Consider the following 15,294-nt stretch of genomic DNA (forward strand, 5'->3'; position numbering starts at 1 on the left):
ACTTCATCATGCTATATATACACATCCTTTGTTTGCCAAGATAATATGGTGTGAAAGATATAGTTTAATTGAGGTATGGAACTACATGAAAACACTGTGCCAGACATAAATAAGGCTCACTCACTTCACCAAAAATGTATTGATCAAAATAAAGTTTCACCGAGGTTTTATGTCTTGTGCATCCAAAAGTTGCGTTGCTTCCTAATCCAAAAAAAGCAATGTTCAGTGTTTACAGCACTTTACAGTAAACAATGGTTGGTGTCTTGTGCCAACGGCATCTCTGGAAATGTTGTTACTAATAGAAAGTGAAAAAAAATGGTGCTACGTTGCAGTGTTTGCACTGTATTCTTAGTATGTTTACAAAAAAATTTCACTATTGATATTTTCAGCTCTTATACTTTCACTACTTTTAGTTTAAAGATATAAAATGTAACATTTCTGCTTTAAAATGTCTAAAAATGACTCGACCAATGGTATATATTTTGTTGAGTTGTGTACTTACGGTACGATCACGGTGTGTTTCATTTGGTTGTCTGTCACTATTACTTCTGAGGAAACATAAGATGATAGATCAGCGTGAGCGTGAGGATTGAAGCTGGCAAAGGTGACCAAATGTAATGTCGATAAAGCTTTGATACGTTTTCTTGTCAGACAGATTTTCATCAGCAATTGTGGTTGTTAATAAATAAATAAATTCACACCTTTCATTTTTGTTCGGAAAAACAAGCGCAGAATATATCGAGCCTCTTGTCTCTTGACCGGGATACCTTTACTTAGTTAGTTAGAAAAAACCTGCACCTACCGGAACTGCTGGTTATGAACACGTACACTCACAGTATAATGGCTTTTTCACAGATTAAAGTTATATTTTGGGCTCGCTGTGACTCGAAAAAATAAGATAAGCCTTCCCTGAGACATGAAAAGTCCCACATCATCCTCAGTCAGAGAGGCTGGCAGGGGACGTCACTGCTTGCAGCATATTGCAAGTGGACTGTGCACTCTGTTTTAAAAGAGTAGCTTACTAAATCAAGTTGAGTTTGGGAATTTTTCATTAACCACTTGTTATAGGATCATAAACTGTCACTAAGCTGTGGATGTGTCACCTGGACTGACCTGGAAAGTCTGTAAAGCTCATCTTGTTAATGTCTCGTTACCATGATAAATCATGTTATGTGTAACTCCTGGTTGTATTCACTTACCATAACAAAGATGTTTGCAGGCGAATATGTTGCAGAAGAGCCAGCAAGGAAACAATAGCAGCAGGGCAGGGACCCCTCTCCAACGTCAGCAGGTCTCTGTTCTGGCTGACCCCCCCGCAATCAAAGAGCTGGTGAGAGCCGAGGTCAAGATGTTACTGCAGACTCTCAGAGAGAGGGCCAGCAGGGGAGGGAGGTAGGTGAAGGATCTCTCACACATAAATACACTTTAATGTACATTTTTTATGAATTATGGAAAGGCTGTGTTTTTTGGACCCAGAACATAATGAGTTTTACCGCCCCGATTCCAAAAAAGTTGGGTCGCTGTGTAACACATAATCAAAAACAGAATGCAATCATTTTCAAACATTTACACGGTGTTCCTGAGCCCATGTAGTACTATTCTTTAAACAGTCATGTGTTTCACAAAGTGGATCCATCCTTGCCTGTAAACCACTGAGCCTTTCCAGGGTGTCCCTCTCATACCCAATCATGATACTATCACCTGTTACCAATCAACCTGTTTACTTGTGGAACGTTCCAAAAGGGTGACTTTGGAGCATTCAGCATATTTTCCAGTCTTTTGATGCCCCTGTCCCAACTTGATTGAAACATGGTGCTATCATCAAAGCGTATGTTTTTTTTTAAAATCAAAGAGGTTGATGAGAAAAACAATATAACTTTAACTAGTAAACGTCAAAAAGGAAAAGCAAATGATCACATTCTGTTTGATTTATGTTTTATAGAGCGTTCAAACTTTTTTGGAATGAGGGTTGTAACTTATTCTGACTAGTACAACATGAGGGAGCCATTAAAGACAGTCAGAAAGAAGCTGTATTTAATTATAACTTAGAAATAACACAACACAAATATGTGTTTACACCAGTTGTCATGGTGAAAAAGTTATTCTGCAAACTAATTGGATATCGGAAAAAATCACCCACTACAATCCACCACTGGTTAGTAACAAGGAATATGGTAGCCATCTAAGAAAGCACACCAAGCAGCTTTAGTTCACTGTGTCGGTCCCCAGTTTTACCCTACAGATGGACCTGATTAGGCAGATAAACAGTCGACATTTGCATTATTTATTTCTCTAATATTCACTTTCACTTCTGCTCTTGTAACAAACATTTGTTTGTTTTTTTTCCATCAAGAGATTTTCCTCCTTGTCAGTGGTCCACACCAAGCAAAGCACAAAGATGGTACGGAGTAGTCGAGTAGGTTAAGACCCTGCTCTCACACTCCCTCCGTCATTCAGAGTGCCATAAAAAGCTATATTGTGTTCCTTCGTCAGTTACAAATGGGATGGGAGGCAGAGGAACAAAGGTTTTTGGCGTAGGGATGTTGCAAACTGGTATGGGAATTGTGGAACAATAGGACAATTATAGCAGGGAGACTTCCATGCATTCCACCCCAAATTCCAACAGAAACTTGCCTAGATTTAAAGACCATGTCCCTGCTAGCTTTATTGGATTAAAGATGTGTTGAATGTTTTAATACTAATCTTTAAATTGTTAAGATTTAATGTTTTTGTAAATGCTCACAGGGAGAATGCAGTTTTTAATGATACCCAACCATCAGGGAGTTATAAGCTCCTCAAGGAGTGGTAATTCTTTCTAATTGTTTGGTTTTTAATCTCTACAGCTAATCGTACAACTCAGGTCGGACATGAGCTCGTAGCAGTTGGCAATTTAATGACATGTATTAAAATACTCCAAGAATCTCATAAAAAGTGTTGGCAGGATAATATTGGTCAGTATCACTGCCACACATCCTTCCATTATGTTACATAAATCAGGGGCTGTTAAATTGTAAAGTGTTTGTGAGGATGTACAAGAGTGTGCGAGAGGCCAACTATGCATGAGCTGGTAACTATCCCAGCAACGAGCTCGCTGCTGCCAGGAATGTTGCCCCATGTCACCTCTCAGGTTTTGCTGAGGCCTTTTAGGAAAAACACGACATAAGATGGATTGTTCTCCATTTTAGTGGCAATCCATTTATTGCCTGTCAATTTATTGACATCCCTTTTATTGTGATTTCCTTTTTTCTGTTTGGGTTTGTGTTGCAACTCTTGAATGTGGTTTTAGGTTGTTGTTGTTTTTTGTGTATTTGTGTGCTTATTTTGTATATGACATTATCCCTGGTCCTCTTTATGGGACCACTAGTCTAACAGATTTGTGCCATGTTGACCATGTTGATCTGTAGAATCTAGATTAATTTTTTGCTAAAATTACAAACATGCTGAATTTGTTGATGCCTTATTTGATCCATCCTAAAACAAATATGACAAAGAAGACTGTAGAGCTATGCTAGCAGCTCTGTTACACTGTACTTAGGCAAAGCAGTGCTAACCATGCTAACCGATATCCATGATGCCAACATGCTCACAGTGACAATGCTAATGCCAGATATTTAACAATGTTTACTGTGTGTGCTTGCTAACATACAATTGAGCACTAAACACAAGTAGAGTTGAGGACAATATGAATTCCATTACTGGCCATGACAGCATCTGCTAGTCATTTTTCACTTTGTGAGTCTGTGTGTTTGTTCCATTATAGCAAAATGTGGTCCTGGACATATTTTGTTGTGGAAACTAACACAGAAGCGATTTATTGCGGGGTGTTTATAGGTCTGTCTGTCAACGCAATACCATCGCGACCAATGGATGCAGTCATGAAACTTTACTGGTGTGTAAAGGCCAACTTCAAAGATGGATGTGATCTCTTGTAATAATGCAGATATGGGTCAGAACATAAACATGTTGTCTGGCATTGCAGCGGGTGTGATCCCATTACAAGTTGGTCTGTAGTTAGTTTCGGAGGTATTTTGTTGTAAACCCAAAGTGTTGAGAAACTGAAATTTTGACTTGATGATGCTTCTAGTGGAAAAATCAGAAGAAAAACAAAGTCATTACAATTCATCTTGATGAAATGAACTGTGTTCATATGTCAAAGTTTTGTAGCAGACCTAACCACAAAACAAAACATTTCACTCAAAAGAGCAAATGTTCTTTTTCAGCCTCCGGGGGCCTGATTGTCTGAACAAAATTGTATGGATATTGTTAGATATTTCAGTTTGAACCAAAGTGGTTGAAAGATAGACCAACATTGCCATCCCTAGAGCCACATTGCTAGCATCGCTTAAATCTGTTGCATTGTTGTGTGTGTTTTTACTCAAATTGAAAATTGAATTCTTCCCTCAGTGTAGTCCTCTGCTCATATCATCAAAAGAACTATGATTTATAATGTAACACTGATCCTTGTAATACCAGCTCAGTTGGCAGGCACTTATTTTGAAGTAATCTTACTGGAGTTTCTTTAAAGTCAGGATAAAACTCGAGGCCTGATGTTTAAGTTGACAATCCAATATCCAAAAGGCCACAGGTCTGGTGCCCACAACAGCACTGTGTCTTATTAAAGTGTCACTGAGCAAGACACATCACAAGTCACTCTTGTGAAGTGCTTTGGCAGCGATGTAAATGGATTAGAGAAAAGTCCCGTTCAAAGGAGAAATATATCCCATTGTTACTGGCTGTGTAGGAACACTACCAAAAAAAGTGTTTGTGCCACACACACACTGTGCCAGCACAAATCGCTTTTTCTCTTTGAAGTTGGCTTCGGTATACTTGCTGACCTTGATACTTGGCACTGTGTGTGTGTGTTTGTGTGTGTGTGTGTGTGTGTGTGTGTGTGTGTTTCAGGCCTTTGATCGTTCAGTTAGGCTAAGTCCCCAGTGTAGCTGAATGGCTTTCTGGAGTAAACCGAACACTCTTGCCCGTAATAACACTTCCACTTTAAAATGCACCACAACCCTCTGTTTGTCCATTTTGTTCAATTTAATGTGCTTTGTCGGGAAGGGAATTGTTGCCAAAGCATCAAGATGCAGACCAGCATCTTTCTATCTCTCTTTGTGTAATGACTAATTTACCAGACTTATTAGCCAAAAATACTTTCCTTTATTTCCTTTAATTTCCTTTATGACTAACTCACTAACTAATTAACTTAAAGCCACATCAACTGAAGGTTGGCAAAAATAGCTCTCATCCTCATACCAGATTTTTACCATGAGGGTGTGTGAGTGGGTGTGAACCTTGTAAAAGTCAACTGATTTATATTATTGGCCTCCTCTTGTGTGGTCCTGATGCCCTCATCCACCCAGCCACATACACACACACACAACTCCATGTCATTGTCTGAGTGGCTAGAAAAGATGCATTTTCCCTCATGTATGGGCTGTAAAGTTAAGCAAAATTGACCACGCTGTCACCCCGCCTACAGCTGCCTACACCATCTGCTTGTTTCTTTTTCTCCCACGGATCATTCAGAAAATGAAATGCAGCTTATTTTTTACTTCCTGAGATCTGATTTTTTATTTTTCCAAGACCATCATTGTTGATAATTGTAAAATTATATTTGACAACAGATTTCTCATAAATTCACGTTTTGTGGCCTTTGTGGAACAGAAAGCACCTCCAGATCATCCCGCAAGAAGCAAGAAAGTGATTATTGTTCAGGCTATCAGTAATTCAATCAATCAACCTTTATTTGTATAGCACTTTTCATATAGGTTAGTGCAAATCAAAGGGCTTTACAGATTAGTGAGTATATTTACTGTTAAGTTTAAAAATACAATAAAAACATTCAAAAACAAAGATATAGTTATAATATAGTTATAAGTTTATGTTTATAGGTATCAGTAGTTTCAGCTGGTCTCAGTCTATGCTTTTACAGCACTGCCCAAAACTCATAAACACTGAAAGAGCTACAGATACAGTAAACTGACTTGTGTAAAGTCTCTCTTTGTATGTGCTGTTGCTATAGAGATGGCGAGGAGCTCGTTTTGCGGTACAAACCTAAAACAGTGGACTACGCTCTGGGTCACGTTGACAGCTGTTTTCGAAACTGTAGCAACCGTGAAGATCGTGATGCTGGAAGCAGGTAAGAAACACTGATGAAACAGAGCTTGAATGTTTTATTGCAACCATACAGTGCTTTTGATGCATGATGCTGCTCTTTTCTTACTTTCCTCAGTGTCCTCTCTTCCAGACCAGTCTCTCAGTGTTCAGTCCAGTCCAATGCTGAAGATGAGATTGAGGCAATGAGAGACAAACTGAATATCTCTGACATTGACGAGGTGGTGGACCGACTCAAGTAAGTTGCATAGAGCAGTGTCTCCCAACCTGTCTACTGCCTGACTGATACTGATATTTGTGAGTTAGGAGTCAGATAAGGACAATATTGATGTGGCTCCATTAGATTGGTAATTTTAAAGAATTGTAACTACTGGTTTTATTAATTGACAGGTCTTTGCTGCATTTTTTGTCACTTATTAGCCAACATATACATTCATATTTAAAAAAAAGCTATCATTAAGTTATTTATTGAAATAGCTCTCCTCGTGACACTTAAAACAAAGCATTGTCTGCTCAACCCACTCACCCCAACAAATGTTAAATCGCCACTGTCGCTTCTCAAAAATATCCAGTGGTTTGACGTTTATAAATGTTGAGATGGAGTCTTGAATTGTGGTCACTGGCTTGGCAGCCTTCTCACCTTTAACTCCACCACCATCCCGTCCACCTCCCGATTGGACACACAAGCATCATGTGAAATTATTGTAAAGATGTCAGTATTGAACATTCACCTGTGACAGGTACAAATGTGAACATATCAGTGGTTTGCAGAATCATTAACTGCCAACATTTTATCCTGGCAACTGGCTGATGTACTATTAACATCATGAAATTGTAAATATTTAGAAACTAAGCCCAATTTTAATTTAAGAGAATTGAACTTTTCTTTCCCTTTTTGTTTTAACCACCCTGTCGTCCTGTAGTCATAACATTTTTTGGGATCCATTGGGTGGTCTCGACCCTCAGGTGGGGAACAACAATGTATACAGACTGACTAAACAAGACGTCACACAAAAAACATTTCTTCATCTTAGATTTATGTTACTAACTGGCAGAGACATATCATGCATATTGCGGAGGCCTGTATGTTTTTTCTGTTCATGACATATTTCATATGTGCTCTTCACAGAGGAATCTCCTTTTCCTCGGTTCTCTCCTTAATTTCCCCTCAACTCTCCTCGGTGCTTTTGTCGCTGCCCTGCCTCCTTAACACTCCATCCCTCCCTTTCCTTCCTCCATCCCTCACTTGGAGGCCCACAGGGCAATACAGTCACTGGGGCTACCTTGAAAGAGAGCCTCCCCCCTTCTCTCCCCGTCTCTTCCTCTTTTTTCTCCCTCTTTCTCCCATTTCCTGACTCGATCAGAACAAAAGGCCCCATTGTCAGAAAATGGATCCCAGAGCGGGAAGAAGTTTCTTTTTTCATCTGAAAGAAGTGAATAAAGTCCACGATGGTTATGTAACCAGAGAAGGAGAAAGTGTGCAGGGGAAAAAAAGAAAAATAGGACACTGTATCCACAGTTCCCTTTATTAAAACTGCAGAGGATAAACTCTGACCAAGCTCACCTATTCTGTTGTCACTGCCTCAGTTGCGTGATGGTTTTCATCATCAATCTGCCTGTGTGCCTTTCCAAAGTGTTGACGACACAGCATATTAAAGTGTATACTTCTCACAGATTGAACCACTACCATCTTACAACTTGTACTTGTATTATTAGAGTATTCCATATGTGGATTAACTTTTACTGCTTTTGAGCAAACAAACCACAGCCATCATCAAAAGCTTTTATGTAAGGTGGCTGTGTGTGAGTGTTGTGACTGTCAAATGCAAAGTTTCCACTTTGACCTAGATCTAGTTCTTGGCTCAATATTTTTTTTAATGAAAAACAACTGGAGTAGTGATTATAAACATACACTATCTGTGTGTCTGTCTGTCTCTACAGGACTATCCTAATAGAGGAATGTGAAGCGTTGAAAAGGCTGGTAAAGCATTTCAAGGTAAGAAGAACAGGATGGAAAACAGCCATCGACCAAATGATTCTTTAATCTTTTTGTTTTTCAGCTGCCAGTGCAATACTGATCCAAGTCCTACAGTTATTCATGGGAAAGCAGGCCAAAACCAAAATATTGATTTGCTGTATTGATGCAGTTGTTTACAGTGAAATCAAAATCCATACAGTGTAAGCATCCTGACTTATGAGGCCATGCTGTACTTGCAAGTCTGGATATCCTTATATACTGTATACAACATGATTTTACTCTGGGGATAATATGATGTACTTAACCCCCTACAACCTCACTTTACCCTTCAACATACTGCAAGAAACTTTCAACTGGTTATAAAACAGTCTCAATTTAATACTGATGCCTCTGTTTGACCTATATAAGCAAACAAAACCATCAGTGAGAAGATTGGCTTTTTCTGTATAGTTATTCGTAATGCCTGGCACCAGATCGGGAAATTTAAGTGCTTTTATGGCAAAGTGCTGAGAATGACGGAAAGAAGCTGCTCTGTAGTCTGGTGGTACGACAGTGTATACTTATGTTATACCAGACAGCGGCAGAACCACAGGCTTATAATGTAACATTTTATGTCGGTCTTGCTACATATCTTGCTGTTGGCTTTCTATTAAGAAGACATAACATTTCTATGAAATTTTGATAACTACAACAACAAAAGCACTAAAACCAAGCAACCAAATCTGTTAGTAGGCGGATTAATGGTTACCTAGGTGTATGAACGCTAACATTACACAGTTGAGTTAACTAAACCTCCTGCAAGATTGTCTGAAGTGGAGATACTGTTTCATTGCAGTAACAACACGACTGCTTTCTTGCAAGGATGGAGTCTTTCCCTCTCACACAGCAAGATAAGAAAATAATCGTTGAAACGAATCTACATTCAACGACAACCACAGTTGTGTCCACCATCATTTGTTAGAGGGCCATCTCGAAATCTATAAATAGCCTACTAACATGCATTATGATGTCCCTTATTACTGCACTGTGCTAAAACCACAGATGAACAGTTAGTCTACAACAATGCACAGTGTCAAGCTAGTTGACCAGACAAAAACAATACATAACTATAGTATCATTAAATTATGTATTTTCTACATAATGCAGATTTTTTTTCCATTAAAAGTTGTTGTTTTTTCTAAAAATAAAAGTTTTGTGTCCCTCAGGTAAGACCTGCTAACTCTCTATTGGCACTGAAATTCTTCCAAGGTTTCCATTTACACACACAAACACAAGCTCACACATACGCACACACAGGAAACCTGCGAGGGCTCAGTCTAAGCTTGTTTTTCCATCTGTCTGGCCAAGAGCTTTGCAGTGCTGAGTAACATCGATCTCCTTTCAATCACTCAAATTACTGCATACATACAGAGACATTTAGACACACGCACACATTAACAAAGAGACACACCTACAGTCTAGCTGCATTGTCATGCTTGTCTGGCATTATGTGAGAACCAGAGTGAGTTAGATTGAGGCCTGATACAGGACTTTTTCTGCAGACCAGATGTGGAAGTTCTCTCTCTGTAGCCTCTGTGTGTGTATGTGTATGTGCATGTCTGTTGAAAAATGGGAAAAATGTATATAGATGAAAAATTACTGACAATAGTCTCTCAAAGGACACGTTCAGTTTTGTTGAAAACCAAAAGTGAATATGGTCTGTGACCATAATTGTGCGTGTTGACATCAAAATCCCATTGCAAGAATAAACGGCACATACTGTCTGAAGAAACCCTCAGCAGGCCTTTACACTGAAGCTAAAACGAAGTGAACAGTTGCTCTTTAGTGCGTGAGCAGGTGTTGCTCAAGGTGGTGCTGTGCTCTTATTGTGCACTCACTTTATTTGCTGCAGTGGTGGACGATGTTGCTGAGATTTCAGTTTTTACTGTAAAATAGAATCCTACATACTGAAAAAGAAAACCACAATACCCAATACTTAAAATAGGTAAAAAATGTTGTCACTAAGGTGTTCAGTACATTGTTTCAAGTGTCCTGCCTGAGGACCGTCATGACTTTCTCATCAACATCACATTTGACGCCACTGAGATTGCTATTGATTAAATTAAATAAGGTTTTAGCCATTAAATTGAGCCAAATTAAGCTTTTAGCAGCTTGTTAGGTCTGATCAAATTGCCTTTTAAGTGTATCTTGTTGCTGCAGATCATAAATTGATCCAAACTGTAATGACCTATTTTGGCCTATCTCATTGTCCAGCAGCCATCCTAGACTAACTTCCACATACATACATAGAGCACACAGCGTCACTTAAGTGTGGGCTGCACTGTTACTGCAGCTTTACATATTCATTCACTTTAACTGTTAACAACTGGATATTTTGTTAACTAGTGCACTGCATGTTGACCTCCCCCCAAATTAAGTTAAAGGTAATTTTGTCTGTCACAGTTCTCCACCAGAATGAAAAGAAGATGATGCCTGCACACTTACCCCATGCCACAGAAGTTTAATAAAGACAATGTTTTGATCCCATTTTGATCTTCATCAGGTCGAACTGTTTTAGAAAAAGAAAAAACACTCATATTTATACATCATGCACCCAAATAGGCTGACAAGCTGTATGATGGCAGGTGTGGTTAATCATCCATAAAAAACATCCAAAACAACTTGGTAATCAGCAAAGTACATAGGAAAGTTACAGAGAAGCATCAGATATACAAAGAGAGGTATAAGATTTTATCAAACATACATCTTATATATAAATAATATATAATATATAAAAATAGGCGAAGAATAAGAGGAACTTCAATGCGCGTCAAAGCATCGCACAACTTTGCATTGCCACAAGGGTGTCATCTTCCCATTATCCTTTTCACACTGGACAAAAATACCTGCTTACACCCACTAACGTCTGGCTCTTGTCTCCAGTGGGAAAGAGGAAAGGATGCATTCATTCCCAGGTTGAATGCCTCTGTGGTAGTTACAGGCTCGAGCTCCGATCAACAGTAACGGAAACATGATCTCGGAATAATTAATGAACTAAATGAGAATACTTACACTGACATGTCACACAAGATGGACATGTGGTCAAACCTTTTCACCACTAACCACCATCATTGTTCAGAGTGTGACCTGCATACACTGACCTCACTGAATAAAACATTTAAACTATATTCTGGTCAAACTGGTGGAGCATGTATGAGCAGCTGCTGAAACCAGTTGATGGTAGATTTTCTGTCAGAAAGATGAAGATTTTTACTGGTAGATCAGCTAGATCATGATGGAAAGATGGCAGCCATCAGTAGCAGGTTTCAGCTGGATTTTATAGCAGGCATGGCGCCCATCGTCCTGCTGTTTCTGGTTCTGTACCAGTCGAGGGGGGTGGGGTGTATGTTGGCTGTGCAGAGATGGATATGGGTTCTGGAGATTCAAGTTTGAGATAATGACAGTAACATACAAGCTTTCCTAAAATATCAGCAAACAGCGCCACAGTAATGGGTTGAAACCCCACATGGACCACAAAGCCTATTTTCGGAGTGTGTGTGTGTGTGTGTGTGTGTGTGTGTGTGTGTGTGTGTGTGTGTGTGTATGTGCGTGTGTTTGAGAGTTGATTTCACTTGACTGTCAGAGACACCACACACACTCCGTCTGCAGCTCTGAAACACAACACGAGGAGCTTTGGGTCTGAATCCCACTGGGGAAAATAGACCGAAAATATATGTTTTAACTGTCAGTCTCCAGGCTGTGGGTATGTTTGGGTTAGTGTATGTTTGTGTGAGAGAGAGAATGTGTGTGCGTGTGTGTGTGTGTGTGTGTGTGTGTGTGTGTGTGTGTGTGTGTGTGTTTGTACAATGGACTATATATGCATTTTCTATGTGGTTCCTATGAAGGCTCTCTGTTGGTCTTTGTGCTGATTTAAAATGAGGAGTGGAGGCTGCCAGTCACTCATAACAAACACATGCAGACACACTTTTCAGTCAGGTCTTTGGTTTCGCAAGCTATGGACACACACACACACAAACACACACACAGCACTATGGTTTTCATTTTCTCTGTATATAGATATTTGAGGCCAAATTATGATGGAACACTGCTGCTCAATCGTTTAGTGGTCACACACACACACACACACACACACACACATACATACACACATTCCTTTCCTATTGCTCCCACTTTTATTTTTATCTGTTTTTCCTTGTTCCTTTGCTATTTCCGAATCCAGTCTTTCTTTAACATGTTTAATACATTTAACTCCTCTTTTGCCTCTTTTTCCTCTTCCACAGCTGTCACTACACTGAACTTGTCCCAGTTTGTGCCATAGGTGAAGTACACTCGAGCTGCATGAGTAACGCAACTTCTGTCTCTCTCTGTGTTCTGCTGTTGTGTTTCTGGCAGGAAAATATTAAACAAAAGACTCAAGGTGATAAATCAGACCCTACACTTGCAGGTGAGGCCTTTTACCGACTGTTTGGTGCTTGCTGCCATCTGGTGGCACATTATTGTTTCACACATATTTGAGATCTCTTTATCTCTTCCGTCCCATTTCATTTTTTGCTCATAGAATAAATTTACAGATACATGGTTGGTTACACTGATCTCACCTGATCTCAGCGTAACCATTTAATCTGTAAATTCATTTACAACCCTCCCTCAATTAGCTGGTACAACTCAGTATAAAAAAGAGCAATTGACTCAAAAATTAGCATTTTCTTTTTCTTATGCACACGGTGATTGCTATCATTTGATGGTTTTCTGAATGTGCGTTTCAGTCCTACTTCAGAGTGATGGTTTTGGAGTCAATACTCAGAATGCTGTTGTGTTTGTTTACATGCAGAGTTGAAAGAGCTAAGAGGAGCTATACAAATGGACTTGGAGCTGTACCCCTCGTCATTCGCTGCTCCACCGCCAGCTTCCTCCCTTCTCCCTCTGAAGGATTTGAAAAGCAGATTCAGGTTAGTATGTTTAGCTTTCAGGACTCCAAGTGGAGGAGTAGCAGAAACACATTTTTAAATTAATTTGATCCCAAATTAACGAATGAACGAAATGAAGAAGGAATGATAGGACTTAACAAAAGAAAGCAAAGCCGCCCCTCCGGCACTTAAACAACCAACAACAAACAAGAAATTAAAGAGAAAGCATCTTCAGCTGCATTTCCACCCAAAGAAACCGGAACTTTTAGTCCCAGGACCTACTTTTCAAGAAACTAAACTAATTTATTTGGCCCCTTGTTGTCTGCTATATTATAATAATAATCAGTCGTATGCTTTCTTTCTTCTAAAGTAGCAGAAACCCCGAAGTTCTCATAATGTTGGAAAGTACTACGACGTGAGCAGGGACTTTTAAGGGGATGATAAAACCTAATTCTACCTAAGTCAGACCCTGGTCCTGCACTGAGGTGCTCCAAAGGTTCCCTGTCCCTGAGGAAATTTCCTACAGTGGAAACATGGCTTCAGACAGCTGCTGAGAGCCAGTCTTCCTGCTCCCTCTATACATGGTCTTCCAATCAGGCCTGACCAGCGGGTGAACCAGAAACTGCACATAATACACATTAGAACGAGAAGAGCTGCACATTGTGATCAGCAGAGGGAAGGTGTAACATTCACATTGTACAGTTGATACCTAAAATAGCTGCTTCACAACTGCTCATACGATGTTGCTATTTTTATATAAAACAAGCTCTTTTAACTGTACTTCCTTTCATTTTTTTCTTGCAAGAAAATGTTTGATCTGAATCCCATTGTGATTCTTTCCTCCCAGTCTATCAGCAGGACAAAGGGTTTCTGAAGAGACGCTGCAGGCTTTAAACACTACATCAGACCTAATGCGACCACATCCACCACCTCCTCGGTGCCAAAACAAACCCAGGCCACCGTTGGGCGCTCCTCCTAGCAAGACCTCTGCAACAGTTAAACTAATTAATAGTTCCTCACTATCTCGGACTCATGGACAGCTCAGAAGCACATCAGCCTCCCCTGGACTTAGGAAAACACAAACACCTATCTGCAACAGGATCTCTTCTTCTTGGCATGCAAACAGCCACGTCACCACTTCACTGCCAGGGCCTGTCAGTGACCAGATAATGGTTCAAACCACACACAACTGCAATCTTTCTCCAGAGCAAGACAGTGCTGATCTCCACTGCAGGACCCCAAGTCGTAGTCCTAGTTTTCAAATAAAAACTATCCACGAAACCCATCTATCAGCCCATCGCAGCATTCACAGCCCAGGCAGAAAGTTCGATTTGTCACCACAGACTGTGAGAAGAGGCATGGCAACCTGGAGGCGAAGAAACATCAATACTATCACCTCATCCCCTCACTGTGATGCAGCCAGTTACAGCAGCAGTAGTGTTGAGCACTCTGTGTCAGCGGCAGGGAAATCAAAGACACAAAAAAGTACCTGTGGAGGTGGCTTAGTGTCAACAGCAGGGCAGGCAGACAATGACAGAGGGAAGAGTACTTCTGAGAGTCTTCATTCTTTAGGTGGCAGCAGGAAGAGCAACACTGGACTCGATAGAAGTAAAAACGGTCATCTTGGGAAGGATGTCACCCTACAGCAAAGCTTAGTAGCCACTGTCTGACACATCGCCTTTCACATCATCCAGAAAGCAGTGACACGACACAGGCGACCTTTGTGTTATAAACCGACAAAGAAAATGGTTTGAGTGCTTGTAAGTTTGTGTGGATTAAAGATTTGTTTGGAAAATGTGTGTCGTTAAGAGAAGTAACAGCGGATGCATCCCTGCTTCCCTGCTGGTTTTTGACCTACTAAATTAACAGGTGCAGAAAACAGAAAAGTCAGAGAATCGAACACAGCCTGTGTAGGTATACAGGCTGTGTAAACGTAACACCTGTAGGTTTGTATGTTTTATATTAAGGTTTATATTAATTTAGCCTTCATATTCAAACTTTATTTTTCTGTATGGGTCCTTGAGCATCTGTCTAACGTCTGAGGTCCAAGGATTTATTTGTCCTCACCTGAAAGGTACCAACAAACTTAAAAAATATGATGGAAGGAGCAGAATGTAGGCCGTTTTACATTAGATCATTGACTACATTCAAGCATTAGATTTAAATACATATAGCCTACAAGAAATTACTAGAGGGGGAAACTGACAGACATTATAATTTTCAGTGCAACTGATAAATACTGGCTGTTCTCTCTCTCCATTGTGCTGTTTAAAAACATGTAGGTACCCAGGCCAA

The 15,294-nt window shown here is 40.0% G+C and overlaps 1 protein-coding gene across 1 annotated transcript in view; it reads left to right on the forward strand.

Moving 5' to 3' along the window:
• Positions 1-14,796, forward strand: part of ccdc24 (coiled-coil domain containing 24) — a 17,381-nt gene extending 2,585 nt beyond the window's left edge. The window contains exons 3-9 of the mRNA XM_084369624.1: positions 1,220-1,392; positions 6,023-6,139; positions 6,233-6,352; positions 8,056-8,110; positions 12,485-12,536; positions 12,924-13,041; positions 13,847-14,796. Of these exons, the coding sequence (XP_084225750.1) occupies positions 1,220-1,392; positions 6,023-6,139; positions 6,233-6,352; positions 8,056-8,110; positions 12,485-12,536; positions 12,924-13,041; positions 13,847-14,669 (1,458 nt within the window). The 3' untranslated portion in view covers positions 14,670-14,796. The remainder of the gene's footprint in view (positions 1-1,219; positions 1,393-6,022; positions 6,140-6,232; positions 6,353-8,055; positions 8,111-12,484; positions 12,537-12,923; positions 13,042-13,846) is intronic.
• The last annotated feature ends 498 nt before the right edge of the window (positions 14,797-15,294 follow it).

Source organism: Pagrus pagrus, assembly GCF_965226575.1.
Source record: "Pagrus pagrus genome assembly, chromosome: 12".
NCBI lineage: Eukaryota > Metazoa > Chordata > Actinopteri > Spariformes > Sparidae > Pagrus > Pagrus pagrus.